The sequence below is a fragment of the Trichosurus vulpecula genome, chromosome 3 (genome assembly GCF_011100635.1).
Source record: "Trichosurus vulpecula isolate mTriVul1 chromosome 3, mTriVul1.pri, whole genome shotgun sequence".
Taxonomy (NCBI): Eukaryota; Metazoa; Chordata; class Mammalia; order Diprotodontia; family Phalangeridae; genus Trichosurus; species Trichosurus vulpecula.
The window spans coordinates 175,066,684-175,081,823 of NC_050575.1; the positions used below are offsets into that span (position 1 = coordinate 175,066,684).

The following is a 15,140-nucleotide window of genomic DNA, read 5'->3' on the forward strand; positions in this document are numbered from 1 at the left end:
AGTCATATTTGTCCCAGGATCTTTCACATGACAATCTTATGAGACTGCCTGAACCTTAAGCACTTAATCCTTTTTGAAGGTAGATTTAGCTCTGCCTTTGACATCCTCTGAGAAGTTTGGAGTGCCCCAAAACCTCAAGTCCTTATCCCTTTTGGAGGAGAGGACTAGAAAACCCACAGACACGTTCTCTGTGGCCCTGGGAGCCAGAATAAATGTTCCCCTTTACCTCCATTACTTAATTGACTGCACCAGTTGCACATCTCCAAACTCAACAGATTTGATCCTTAATTTTTTTTAAAAAATGTTTTATCAATGGCTCTTTATATCACTGTCAGTTCCCAAATGACTTCCTCACCAGTAGAATTTCATCCTTGTAACATATAGTCAAGCAAAACACAACATTTTGGCTGTGTCTGAAAATGTAGGGCTAATATTGCACCAGTATTCTCCCATTGTGAGGAGAGAGGCATGCTGCACTGTTGGTCCCCTGAAGTTTGAAGATTCTTTCAATCCTTCCCTGCACTCTACTGACTACTAGACTGGCCTGATGCCTGACATAGTAAGCTTAATAAATTCTTGTTGCTTGAGGAGGTGGTTACTGACAACTCCTGTAAAGTCCCTCTGTCACCCCCATTCCCTTACTGAGGTAATATGACTAATGCAGATCAGTTTTGTTTCTATTATCAGGGTTCTATAGACAAAAATGCTTTAGAACCTAATCATTCACATAAATCAGTTCTCTGGTTAATGCACACGGAGATAGCCTAAATAGATATGGAATAAAGAAAAGCAGGTTCCTCATTAGCTTTGATAGTTTTACTAATTTAGAAAAAATGTCCTTTGTAACAAAGAATGCTTTATATTCTCTTTGCACGGTGTGTTGATGGGAACTGACTAGAATTCATTTTTTCCCTCCATTCCTGGGGCTTTCAGTGCTCTCTGATATTCAATTTAAAATACGTGGACTGTTAACTGTGTTTTAGAAAATATGTTGAGAAGCTATAGTATGTCCATAGAAAGGTGACCAAGATCATATGGGGACGTTTTAACCTTGAGAAAAATCTTAGGGAGAATAATGATAGTCTTCAGATATTTGAACATTGCCCCAGTGGGACCTAGTTCAGTTGCAGGGAAGTAGAATATAGCTTAAACTTAGGAAAATGCATCCTAATTTAGAGCTGTCCTGAGGTGGATTGTACAGTCCCCAAAAGGGTCGGTGGGCTCTTTCAAGCAGAGGAGAATCATTAAGTTGAGATAGAAGGTACCTTAAAGGCCAGTCATCTAGTCCAATCCTTTATTCAAATCATGAATCTCTTTGAGAGCAGGAGTTTGGACAGATGACTATGAGGTTACTTCCAAATCTAAGGCTAACGAATCTTAAGACTTCCTTGATATGCCTGGCTACACTTACCAAATGAGATGAGCAGTTTTAGGCTGGCATTTATGCTTTACAATGCTGACAAGAGGTTGTGAGAGTTATACTGAGCCACTTATTCACCTTAACACTGGCTAGTATTAGGGTTGAAGTTTGTGGCCCTTTCCTACTGCATGAAACTGCAGGCCATGTGGACATCAAAATCATGGATTTACCATAGAACTTCAGCTGCCAATGCTGAAGCAATGGTGCTATCTTTACAGCCTTACTTTAACAGAGGCCCTATTTATTTACAGTACAACATGTACAGGAAAAAAGACACGAGGTATTCAATGAGTGTTTATTCAGGGCTGGAGTGAAGTGCATTGGAAAGGCAGACATGCAGTTTGACCCCAGGACCCCACAAGAACCTGTACCATACCAACAGTTTCACCAAGGTAGATCCAGCAACCCTTCCCTGCAGTTTCCCCAGACAGGCCCCTGACCAAATTATAAGAGGAAGGAGCTGCTGATGCTGGTTTTCTAAATAAGTTATTTAGGAAAAGAATGGGGCAAAGTAGAGTATGGGGAAGGAGCCACCTCCATCCCTAGACCCTATACTAAGGGTACCACTCTTTAATTGGTTGAATCTGTAAGCTGTCCCAACTTTAATCCTCAACTAGGCCAAGGCAACAGAAGGGCTTCAGGTCCAAATGGGTTCAACCAAAGCCAAGAAGCTCTTTCTAACCAAAGCAAATCTCAAGGACCAAATAAACTCATTTGAGCCAGAATGGAGAAACATTTATCTCCAGTGGGTCAATGGCATATGTAAAATAAAACTGTAATGCTACAAAAAAAACAAAACAACACACGTGAAGTGAAAACCTCTAAGGAGAGAGTCCTTGATCAGATCAATGGTTGTCCCTAGCTTCCAGGTGGGTAAGTGAGCAATTCCTCTGAGAGGGGGGCCAGGTCTTCCTGGTGAGCCCATACAACTAAGCTTCCTTACAAACCTCAAAAATTGAGAATCCTAGCTTCAAAATAGAACACATTGAAACCTAAGTAAAAGGAAAGTTCAAATAACCTATTTTGTAAAATTATTTCTACTCATAAATCCTATTCAATTGTCCCTGTGCTAGAATTGAAGGGGTGGGGGTGGTGGGGTAGGGAGTGGAGGTGAAGCAGTCTGTATCTTTACTCTCCTTTCTCCTATGATTTTGCCAACATTGCTGTCAGACACAGACTGTGCCCCCTCAAACAGTTCCTGTTAATGGCTAGGCCTCATCTTGTGGTAGAACTACTGCAAGCCCAAGAATGGGAAAGGATTCTCCAGCTCAGTACCAAGTTGCCATCAACAAAATAGGGTCCTGAGCAAGTATGTGACAGGTACTGTCACTTGGCAGGCTCTCCAAAGTCAGTTCCTGGACTAGGCCTTGAAGGAGAGCAAGATGGGAGTCATCACTTGGAGGACTTGGTCCTATTTGTCAGACCAGCCACACCAGTCTTGACTGTTGCTTCTCTCTGGATTGTTGACTGCTTGGGCACTTAGAACGATCTCCTGTAAACCAAGGTATCTGCCCCTCAGAAGAACTTGGGAGTTCAAGATAGCAAGATTGGGTTTCTCAGCTCTTTTGGCTGCCCAGCCAGGAGAAGAAGAGTGGACGGGGCCGTGGACGACAGGCTTGGTGTATGCGCACGGTGCGGGGAGACCGCCATACTTTAATGGTATTATCATCACTGGCACTCAGCAACAGCTCCTGTTCCAGTGGGCTAAAGGCCACAGAGTTGACCACATCCTCGTGCCGGAGCTTGGCCAAACAGATGTTGTAGTGTCGGTCCCAGACGTAGCCATGTCGGTCTTCTGCACCACTGTTGGGTATGTGTAAGACAGGAGGAGTCAGAGTTAGCTGGAGTTCTACCCCCAAATCCTTCACCTTACCCCTCCACCCCAGGATAGATACTACAGGTAGCATCCTAGTCTGTGAGAAATGCCTAGATCCCTGTAGTAGGAGCCCAAAGTAACTATGTGCTAGACTGCCAAGGCCTCTCCACTCTATTCAACAACCAACCTTTAAAGGGAGACAGGAAGAATGGGTTGTATGAACAGGACTCTGTCCTGCCTTATCTTTCCCTACTGCAAACTGTTTATTGGCTTCTATTATATTTCATGCTTAGTATCTCCCATCATCCTGAGTACTATTCTTATGGTCTCCTTTTGTAAATGAGCAGAAATCACTGCAACCCAGATTTCCCAAGTGATTTTCCCACCCCACTCCCCAAAAAGGAACATGTCAGTTCCAGTTGGGATGGGAGCTTATGGATTTGTGCTTCCTGGGGTATGGTACCTGGCAACAAAATCCCTGCTGACATCAAGGAAAATGAAGAAGCACTCATCATTGGGGGTATAGGCACGGTGGGCCCTGAGGGCCCTCTTCACTTCCTTCATAGTCTTAAGGTCAAACACATGTAAGTCAATCTCTTCAGCAATAGGTGGTGGTTGCATGGGATCTGACACCACTGAGCCACTGGGCCATGAGCGGCTGTTGACATACAGGTACCTGGGAAGAGGGAATGAGGAAGTTTGGATCCCAAAAGAGGAACCACTGATTCCCTCATGTTGGCAACCCTTGCCTGAGTCAATGACCAATTGTTGCCCCTAGGAGCCTGCCTGGTTGGCAACTTGCTCCTCAACCCCACCTGTGGTCAGGTGACAGGCCCATCCCAATGATGTGTCCATGGATGTCGATCACATGATCCAATGAATCAAAAAACTCATCTGAACGTCGCTCCTCTCCCAGCACTGGCCCTGCTGTTGTCATCTGGTGAGGCAGGATCTGCTTAATCCCTGATAGGGAAGAAGACAGATTTAAGGTGAAGGGACAGGCTATTACCAAAGTGGTCTGGGTAAGTCAAAAGTCCTTTCCATTTCCATTCCACCCTAAAAGCTGCTACTTGTCCCCCCACTAAAGGCATTACTTAAGGTAGCTGAACAGATACTAAGACCGAATGACAAAGCCCAGGCATACAAAGGCGAGAGTGTCAATGATGATACCTAACGTTGCTCTGAAGCTTTTAACTTTTTTCCAAAGGGTTATCTAACTTAGGCTCTCTTATTTCCTTCTCAGTGTCTCCAGAAGGACATATCATTATCTCTTATTTTATAAGTGTGGAAACTGAGGAAGAGTAAATTATTTACGTTGTTGTTCAGCCATCTTTTAGTCATGCCAACTCTTCATGACCCATTTGGGGTTTCCTTGTCAAAGACACTAGAGTGGTTTGCCAATTCCTTCTTACCCTCATTTTACAGATAGGAAACTGAGACACAAGGAGCTGAGACAAACAGGGGTGAGTGACTTGCCCACGGTCACACAGCTAGTGTCTGAGGCCAGATTTGAACTCAAGAAGATGGGCCTTCCCAAATTCAGGCCTACTTCTCTATGTACTTTGCCACTCAACTGCCTTTTTGAAGTTACTCAGCAAGTAAAGGGAAGGACTAGCATCGGTATCTAAGTGACTGAATTGTCTTAGTTGAGAACAGGCCAGAGAGAACTGGGTATTAGTACCTCCTACCAGTACTCTGCTGGGCCAGAGACATAAAGGAATTAGGTCTATCAGTTTATGGAGCCACAACAAACTGTCATATCTCTACCCCCCTCAAATATAAGAGCCAACCATTCTGAAGCCATGGCTGTAAACCCCATAGTCACCTGGAAATGTCTACTTAAAAGCCTCCACAATACTGCCACCTTGTGGTTCTCAACAGCACTACCAGGCACTGCAGAGCAGGGGACCCATTCCTCATCTTTTCTTCACTAACCCTACTCTTCCAATCCCTCAACCTGATTTCTGCCCTAGTCATTCCATCTGATAATTCTATTTATCCCCAGTTGGTTCTTCCTGTTCTTGAGCACCTGGATAACCTCTTCATCCTCAGGGGCCTCCTCAGATCTCATCTCCCACTTCCCTTCAAGTAACATTCCAATTCACTCCCTCTGTGGGATGCTGCTTCTCCTGACCCTTCCCCTTAGGCACCATGAGTGGATCACCAGGCTATGTCAGCTTGTCCAGTTACCTATCTGATGTGGGGAATAGGTGAGGCAGCCAGTGGTGAAGATCAAATATTTCTTCTTGTCATTACTCTCTTTGCTGGCCTCTGGGGCTTTGGTCCGCCTCTGGGCCAGAAATTCTGCAACTTTGCTCTCCAGCTCCTGCTCCGACAAGACGGGTCGTGCCCGCCCCTCCATGATATCATCTAGAAATCGCCGCAGTCCTTCCTTGGGGCCCCGCAGGGGCTGGGTCTCTGGTGGGAGTAGGACCCAGCCTTCATCTTCCTCATTATCACTGCCCAGGTCAAAAACCTGACAAGGGGAGGTGTCAGCAGCAGCCGGCTGGGATCCAGCATCCAGCAGGAGGTCGGGGCTGTCATAGCGACTGCAGTCAGCCACCATCACGGTGCGGATTGTGCTGGCGTTAAGGTTCTGGATTTTGAAGAGCCGCTTCACCACGTTGACATTCTCTGACTCGACATCCTGGGGGAAAGACAAGCTAAGAGTAAGAAGCATTCTAGCTGCCACAATGAAGCCAGTATTAGCTTAGAGTGTGTTGCTTTTCCAGGATACCTGTAGAACTCTTAGATGGAGATTGCTATTCTTGTAGGTGGGAAGGATAAGACCTAAAGAGGTTGAATGACCCAAAGGGTCACAGAAATCAGGCATGGAATTAGGATAAGAAGTATATATAGCCCATGGCTCTTGACTTCCCACTCAGGGCCCTTCCCCTAAGATCTTCCTGCAGATTTGATGTCATGCAAGAGCCCTGGCCATAAAAAATCCAAGGGCCTCTATTCTCCCTCTTAGGGCTAGAGTCCTTGGGGAATCGCAGAGAGTATCTACCCAACCTGAAAGGCATTGTTGAGCCAGAGCACAGAGCAGGATGTGATGTCTCCAATCCGGTGTAGATTCCCAGAGATCAGGTTGGTTTCATTGAGCCAGCATCCAAACACATCGTATGGCTTGTTTCGCACTCGAGAGAGAAGAGCAAAATTGTCTGTTGAGCAGAGAAGAACAGGAAGAGGGGTTGGTGAAGCTGGGGGTGAATGAGAGGGCAGTAGTGGAGCCTCCCCCTCTAATTTCAGAGGGGAAGAGAATCCCTGAGAAGCCCCCAGTAAAATAAGGCTGGGCTTCTGATACCTCATCTGGCAAAGGGAACTGGAGGCAAATGTTGGGGAAGGTGCACAGATGGGGGATGGCAGTGTACTCTTACCCAAGCTGATGACAGCAATCTCTCCTGATGAAGAGTTGTGGGGCCCCAGGAAAACTCCTGACACAAGGAGCAGTGTGTCATCCTGGTTGAACTGGGAAAACTGGGTATAGCTCCAGTTGTAAGGTCTCATGTTGGAGCTATGCAGGAGTGAGATGGCCAGGTCATTGTTCCAGATCTGTGAGAATAGAGAAGGAAGGACAGAAAGGGGAAACATGCTTCAAAGGATTAGATGCCCATTAATAATAACATCTACCACGTCAGACAAATCTTGTGAGCCAGCAGTAGTGGATACAGGAGAAAGGGTTGGAGCTAAGTGTATGTACCAAGGCAAGATTCCCACCCACTTTGGGTCACTACAATCTGATCCCCACAAATCAATGTCATTGTTCCATGCTCAATGCATCCCAAGGACCTAAGTGATAAGCCCTAATGGTGCAGCTGTGTGTGGAATGGTTCCCCATCCCCTCCAGTTGCAAAAAGCCCAGAGATAACTATCCTGGGAGTTGACGGGCTCTTTCCCCCAAACCCCAGTTGGGCAGGGAGTCTGCCTTGGCTTAAGCTGGTAGAGGTGATGGCAAGAGTTAAAGTATGATGGCTTCATACCTTGAGCTCCAGCTAGTTGAACAGAGCTGTAGGTGGTGACTGAATGAGATTTCCCACCACAAGATCTATGAGGAAGCCTAAAACTGGGGCTGCTGACCAACCTTCCCAAAGTAGCCTCCCTTTAAGTGGTATCTAGATGTGGCTCAAAGTCCCTAGGGCTAGGAGGCAATCTCAGACCTAAAGGAGTGTGACTAGCTGGGCTTCAGTGTGGCCACCATTCCAACTTCTCCCCCTTTTCTCTTGAGATCAGACATGAGCACTTAAAGTGCCAAATGCCTAGGATCAGCCAGTTTAAAAGCATAAACTGTCCATTGTTATTGTTCTGTTTTTTTTAAATCAATGCAATTCTCCTTGTAATTAGATATAGAACTCCCCCACGACCTTCCACAATCTCCATTTGTACCCAGGTCTATGTCTGAGTCAAGAATCTGGAGATCAGGAGCCATACTCCTCTCAGAATTAAGACATGGGCCCATTTTGGCAAAGGACTTTGGCTAGGGCTTCCTAGAGAGGGCAGGTAGCCCTGAGAGCTCCAGGAGCCATTGACCTTTTCCCTCACTAAGTCTGCAGCCCCTCTCTGCCTATCCTCTAACACTCCCCTGACGGCAGATTAGCTGCAACCCCAGGACAATCTGGCCCAGAAGGCTGAGGCCAGGGTAGGAGTAGTGACAACACCTTGGCCAGTCACCATAATTATTTTTGGACACAAAAAAATGCTGACCATCCTAGATCACTATCCCAGTGCTCCCAAGAGGAAGAAGGCACCTTGGTTCAATAGGAACAGTAGTCCAAGGCCGCTACAGTAACATTCTAGAAGCCCTCAGCCTTACCTTTACAGTACAATCCTTGGAACAGGACGCAAACAGGTATCCTGTGTGTGAAAAGCTGAGGTGGAGGACCTGATCAGTGTGTTCTCTAAGGGTCTGTACTTCCACACAGGGGATGGTGTCATAGAGCCTCTGAAACTCCTCGTACCAGGAGACAGCAGCTGTACCACACAAAGCCAAAAGTTGTGTCATTTGGGGGCAACAGGGGTAGAGAAGAGAAAGGTACAAATGATTTCTACGGAGTAAACTTGTTTATAATAGCATGACCTAGCAAGAGCATAGCCATTGGCTGTATTGGCCTGAGTAGGGTAAAGGGAAGACGTATGCTCCCGTCCTCAATTATTCTTACAGGCAGGAACCCCAATTCCCCCAAATCTGCATAGAAACTACCAAATACAAAGCTCCATGAATGCAGAGACCTTGTCTTATCCAAATATATTATATCTCCCTAAGACCCTAATACTGCTCTGTACAAAAGAAGGCATCAGAGAACCTGTGGAATCTTGGGCAAGTCAATTTCCGTCTCTGGGCTTCAACTTCCTCTTCTATAAAATTAGGGAGTTAGACTAGATGATCTCGGCCTCTACGGCCCTGGGTAATGTTATTTCACTGTGACCGGGAACCAGTCATCAAGTCATCGGCAAGTATGTCACAAGCTCCATGTCTCAAGGCTGAGTGTTCAGCCCTCCCCTTCCCCCAGGGAAGGTGGTGCCCAACCTCAGCCTCACCATCTATTCACTGACCTGGATGGCGAGGCACATCTCGGGCCACCTGGTAGTATCGGTAAAACAGCTCTTTCCACAGGAACTCATCTCGAGATACTGCCTGCCACTGGCGGCACACCAGCCCTGCGGTCAGCACATCTTCATGGCTCAGGCTCAAGAAGATCTGGTAAATAATACTGTCTGGAAGGAAGGGGTTGCCCCCATCATCCATCGTGTCATTCTGTCCCCAGGGACTCTGAAATCACATGCACCTGAGTCAGACAGAGTAACAAGAATGGGGGGACGAGGCAAAGGTATAATAAAAACCAACAAGCACAAAACTGACATTTATATATCTCATTTGATCTTTACAACAACTTGAAGTACGCACTATAGATATCATTATCTCTATTTTGTAGATCAGTTAGTCAATAAACTTTTATTAAACACTTACTACGTGCTAGGCCCTGTGCTAAGCACTGGAGATGCAAGACAAGTGAAAGACAGTCCCTGCCCTCAAGGAGCTCACAGTCTAATGATAAAGGAAATTGAAGACCCAAAAGACTTGACTATGGTCACAGAATTAATAAGATTGAGTGTATTTTTTATTTTGACCCCAAGTCTAGCCTGGCTGCCTGACCTGGTGAAGACTAGGAAGCTAAGGAGAAATGGATAGGCAGCGCAAAACAAGGAAGAGAGGGTCTGGGGCTCTGAGGCTATTTCTCACAGCAATCAAATTCATGAAATGAATTTGGGTTCATGAAATATTTGGTATCTGCCGGGCACTGAATTAGGTGATGAAGATACAAAGATAAAAGCTAAACAGATTGTACCTTCAAGAAGTTCATGAGCTAAGCAGGAGACAGGGATAGTACTACTAAACCTAAACTACTAAAGCTTAAGACTGCAGAAAAACACGGGACATTATCTACCCTGTGTATAAAAAAATAGAAGATAATTTTGGGGTGGAGGTAGACATGAAGGAAATAGGAAAGCATATATACGAATGTGTTTGTGTATATATACATATATATATTAGAAAGAAGATAATGGGGAGGGGGGCACATTAGTGGAACTTTGAAGGAAACTAGGGATTGTAAACGCCAACCACGCTGAGGCCCAGAAACTATAGAAGACTTTCTTGTAATTTGACCAGGAAACATGCGCTGAATATTTGCTGAATGAATGCTAAAGTTCAAACAACAATCGACATCAGCCCGGGGAATTCCTACCCATGAGTGAGCTGGGAACTCCTCTACGATTTTCCAAGGATGTAACAATAATCCAGGGACAAGGCAAAAAGGCCACCTCAGGCCTGCATCACAACCTGCCTTCTTCCAGGCCAACAATCTCTGCAACACGAGCTTCCTATGGACCTGCCCTTGAAACTGTTAAGGAGCTGGGTCTGAGAGACTCAAGGGTTTTTGAGCACAAGGCCCTGGACTTATCCCCTCCCTTTGAGAGTTACTACAGTCCGGCACCACTCCATTCAGGGCTGCCACCTAATGACCTTGCCCCACAGAGGAAAAGCAAGCCACCTCCACCACACAGGCTCAAGGGACAAAACAGGGTACTGAAAAAGTGAGGCACGTCAGAACCGGGCTATCCTGCCCAATGGAAGGCGAAAGAAGGGCGCTGATGCCTCACTGCTGAAACTTAAATCAAAGTCAAGATTTTATCTGTGTTGAGGAATCCTCCAGGTTACAGATCGAAATGTGATTTACATCTCCTCGGTCAGGAAAGGAGAACTGCTAGCAGCAGTGGGATGAAAGGGCAACGGAAAGTCGGAAATCAAGTGTAAGGAAAATATAGAGCTTGCACACGCCCAGGGATTGAAACAGATGCTTACTGTACCGAATATGAGGCACAGATATTTCCAGATTACAGAAATGTAACTGGAGTTATTGGCAGGACTTTCTTAATCTGAGGAGTTTTGATCTAAGTCCCTGGAAATTACGGGTCTCTAGTCTGGGGGGTTCCTCATACTTTGTTATCACAGGAATCCAAACAATGGTAGTGACGCTTGACGTCTACAGATATGGCCGTGGCATTTCCCAAGTCCTGGGGTTCACTCGGGCAGGCTCCTCCAGGGAAGCGCTGAAGCTAGAAGCCCAAGCTTCCCCAAAGTGGCTGCTCCGGCAGAAATTTCTCTTTCTGTTGGTGGCTGGTTCCCCTTCTTTAAATGGTCCCTTAAGGAAGGAGCTTCATGCTCCCCAAAGCAACTTCCCAGAGGGCAGAGTCTCTCCCATCCTCCTGAAGGTCCACATACCAGTGCTACAGTACAACTCGGGAGGCAACAGCAGAGTTTTTAAATCCTGAGGACACTGGGAGAGAAGGGAGGGCTGATGACATAGGAGTCACGGGAACAGAGATCTAGCGCTAGAAGAGACACTGTTCTGGAGACCACCTGGTCTACACTCCCCTCCAGGTTTTACAAACAAGGACACTGATGCTAGAGGGGTGGAATGATTGCCCGAGGTCATACAGGTGATGCTGACTCATCCGTGGAAGGGCAGGATTTGAATGCCAGTCCCTGACTCCGAAGCCAAGAAGCCCTTTGGCTGTATCAAGGTCCAGCTGTAGGAAACCCTTGTCAGGGCGGCTGACAAAAGGACTGACTTATTCTCTGTTGGGGAAGTTGCTTTTCGGAAAGGGCTCCATTAAGAGATTCGCTGTTGAGGAGAGGGTGTCGCTATTGGGGAAGGGACCCCAAGTGGGGGGTCACTGCTGGGGTGGCGTCCCTGGGGAATCACTGTTGGGGAGGATCTCTTAAAGGAGGGTTCCCTTGGAGCAGTCACTGTTGGGAAGTCTCTGTTGGGGGGCACTTTGAGGAGGAGTGCTTTTTAGGGAAATGGGCCGGCGGTGGGGGAGGGTCATTGTTGGGAAGGGGTCCTTTGAGGTTGAGGTGTCAGTTAGGAAGGTGGGGGTGTCCCCTCCTGGGGAGGGAGCCTTTGAGGGTGAAATGTGTGTTGAAGTGGTCCCTGCTGAGGGTCCTTTGGGGGTGAAGTCTGTTGGGGAGGGGTCCCTGCTGAGGGTCCTTTGGAGGTGAGGTGTATCAGGGAGGTGGGAGAGTCCCTATGGAGGGAGGGGTCCCTGCGGGGGTGAGGTGTGTTGGGAGCTGGGCGGGGGGGGGGTGTCTCCCCGCAGGGGGGCGTCTCTTGGGTGGGGGTCCTACGGGGAGGACGCCTGCCTCGGCGGGGCGCTGTCGGAGAGCGCTCACAGTACGAGGGGGGCGCCCGCTGGCGGGGCGGGGCCGCAGGACGTGCTCACCCACTCACCCCGCGGGAGCCGCCTCACGGAGCCGGAACCGAAGCCGGCGCCGGAGCCGGGTCGAGGAGGGGGGCGGGGTTCAAGGGGCGAGGCGAGAGAAGCCCCGGGCCGGGCCGCTCTGCCCCCGACCCCCACTTCCGCTCGCGCGCCGAGTCGCCGCTGCCGTCGCTCTCTCCGCGTCTCTATGATGTGGGTCCTCCCCAGGCCTGATGCCTCGAACTCAGAGGCATCGATGACAGCTCCTCCCAGTCGTTCCACCCCGCCTCCGCCCCACCCCCCAGGCTCGAGCCGTTCTGGTTCTCGTGCTGGGCTCCTTCCTCTTCTGCGCCTGCGCCGGACCGAACGCTTTCCCGAACCGTGATTATCATTGGCCACCAGGGGGCAGCAAGGCCACATTTCTTCGCCGTAGGTGGCCTGAATCTTAGTAATAAACCCACCAGGGTCCTTCGAGGCCAAGTAGTCCAACCCATTCATTGTAGTGATAATAGCTAGCCCTTACAAACTGAGCTTTAAGGTTTGCAACGCACTTCAGATACGCTCCATTTTACCCTGGCCACCACCCTGGGAGGCAGTTGCTATCATTATCCCATTTTACAGATGAGCCCCCTAAGATAAACAGAGGCTAAGGGAATTCCTCCGGGTCACAGAATTAGAATGTCTGAGGCTGGATTTGAACCAAGCCCCTCTGACTGCAGAGCCCCAGCTCACTTCCACCGTGCTCCTGTGTCTCATCCAATCCCGAGGCTTCAATCAAAGGCTGGATGACCCCTTGCCAGGGTTGTTCACCATCAGCTCCCCTCCAATTTGTAGATTCAGCGATCCTGGGGGACAGTTTATAGCATTCCCCTGGACTGACTGTCCACTGAGGGAGAGAACCAAATCCCCTCCCTGAGTCCAGCCAGGCACAGCTAACACTTGTGGAGCAGAAGGGAGAGTCTCAGAACCCACTGCAGGTAGTCCAGGATGACTGGGTCTGAGCCAGGCACAGAAACCTGAACTGGAGCAGGAAAGGACTTTAGGGATTGTCTAATCCAACTCCCTAGTTTTATAGATGAGCTTGGTTTCACTCTGGAGCTCGTAGATTGGACAGTGGGTCCCAGCCCTCCTAGCACACAGTGAATGGAAATACTAAATAGTAACTGCTTCTCTTTTGGCCAGGAACCCTGACAGTCTTCCCCTCCCAGTTTGATTTTTTTTTTCTTTTTTTGAGTTTTGACTAAAGGGGACATCCCTTGATTACATGAAAAGGCCTGAGACCTTCAGGGTTCCTGGCCAAAAGAGAAACAGCTACTATTTGGTATTAACTAACATTCACTCTGTGCTAGGAGATCAGGGACCTGTTGTCCAACCTATGAGCTCCAGAGTGAGCTGGGTTTAAGGCCTGGCTTTTGAGAAAGACATCTAGGCAGTAAACCCAAAGGTAAGGAAGCAGCCTTCAGCCATCGAAATGGAGCACAGAGGGGGGCCAGGGAGAGGGAGAAGAAGATGGGGATGGAGAGGGAGAGGCTACTCACAGGTTGTGTTTGACCTTCATTTTTGAAGAGGACCATGACATCAGGAAGATGATAACATGACTTGCAGTTGACTTTGACTTGAGTGAGGGAGGACTGTGCAAGGTCACCAACCTCACTTTCTCCTCCAGAGCCATCTGGGTCCAGTGGCCTGACATTCACCAGGACAACTGGAGATGGCCCAGGATGCTACAACAACAGATAAGCAAACTGAAGCCCAAACAAGTTAAGGGACCTGATCTCACAAATCTCAATTCAGTGTTCTTTCCATTGTATCATGTTTCCTCTCTGACCTTTTGGAAGTCTCTGTTCACTCATTCATTCATTCATTCAATCTGTTCAGACTGTTCCTTCTGCTTGAAATGTCCCCTTGATGGGGTACAGGCTCTGGGAGCCCCCTTGAGCTCTCCTTGAATCTTCCCACTTAATGAGGCATTTGCCTGAGGCCTGAATCTCTGGTTACTCTTAGCCTGGCCTAGCCCTCCATTGCCCTGACTATTTCCCACCCTTGATCCTATCAAAATATCTATACCCAAATCTGTTACCCTTAAACTAACCTAGCTCTCCAATAGTCTATCATCTCCTGGTAGTCTTCAGCTATTTCTCACCCTTAATCCCACTCCTGGAGTCTGACCTCTTGTTACCTCAGTCCCATCAAGATCTTCCTTAGACTCCTCTTCAAGACCCTCCCTAACCCCTCCTCCCATCACTCCAGAACCACCCCCTAGATCTCTCCCACAGTCTTTCTGTAAGATCCATCTTGCCTCCGTGAAGGTGCTCAGATTCAATCTAGCTCAGCCTAGATTCAATAGATTCAATCTGGCCCACCTGTCAATAGGAGAGTCACAAATGGTGAAATTTCTTAAGACTCTACCCAATATGGCGAATCTTTAATACACTTTGTTTTTCTTTAGCTGTAAGAAGGCTTGAGTTGAGTTCATTCAGCAGGACCCTGCATGTTGGTATTTTGTGGCCCCGAGCACCCCTAAACCTCAACTTAATGGTTCTCTGACCTCAACACCCCCTCCCCATCCTTGCTTATTGAATTTCTACCCATCTCTTCAGATGACATTTCTTCAGACAAACTATATTACAGTATACATACATGGTCAATTCTTTAGCAATTCAAGAGAATATGCGCATTGTTGTTTGTATGTATTTGAAGACTTTGGTGTTAGAATTACTTTTCATAATATTTGAATAACAGAAAATTTTATTGAATCAAAGAATTGGCAGTCTAGTCTTGTTGCAGGTTGATTCTTTAAAGTTTTAAGGTGTAGAAAAATAATGCCTTTGAAAATGGAAGTAACTTTTATTTAGTTAACTAGTGAATGTGGTAGATCTTGTTCACGTATATGTAATGTATCTGGTGTAATTTTAATGAACTTGATAATATCTTAAATGATAGAACACAGCATGTTAATAGTTAAACACTACACTGAATCACAAAGAAATTCTGATTATTAGTATGACTGGTCTATTAATTTAGATTGCTGATAGCTGCTTGAGATATATGGATATAATGTAGCCAAGGATGTAAACCTTAAAATTTAAATCTTAATTCTTTGGTTTATAATAAACTACACTGTACAATTTAAAAAAAAAAGAA

General features: G+C 47.2%; 1 protein-coding gene across 3 annotated transcripts; it reads right to left on the reverse strand.

Moving 5' to 3' along the window:
* Nucleotides 1-1,700: 1,700 nt before the first annotated feature.
* Nucleotides 1,701-12,228, reverse strand: FBXW5 (F-box and WD repeat domain containing 5). Of its 3 annotated transcripts, XM_036750891.1 has the most exons (10): nt 12,029-12,203; nt 10,737-11,074; nt 8,790-9,006; nt 8,050-8,207; nt 6,617-6,791; nt 6,252-6,400; nt 5,427-5,883; nt 4,052-4,199; nt 3,700-3,912; nt 1,701-3,223 (listed from the first exon to the last, which is right to left on the reverse strand). In XM_036750891.1, exons 3-10 carry the CDS (start codon nt 8,980-8,982, stop codon nt 2,977-2,979), a joined length of 1,740 nt encoding a protein of 579 aa, XP_036606786.1. In that variant the 5' UTR covers nt 8,983-9,006; nt 10,737-11,074; nt 12,029-12,203; the 3' UTR covers nt 1,701-2,976. The 3 variants fall into 3 exon arrangements, with proteins under 3 accessions (XP_036606786.1, XP_036606784.1, XP_036606785.1); XM_036750889.1 differs by lacking the exon at nt 10,737-11,074 and having other exon boundaries at nt 12,029-12,228; XM_036750890.1 differs by lacking the exon at nt 10,737-11,074 and having other exon boundaries at nt 8,790-9,022; nt 12,029-12,211.
* Nucleotides 12,229-15,140: the final 2,912 nt, after the last annotated feature.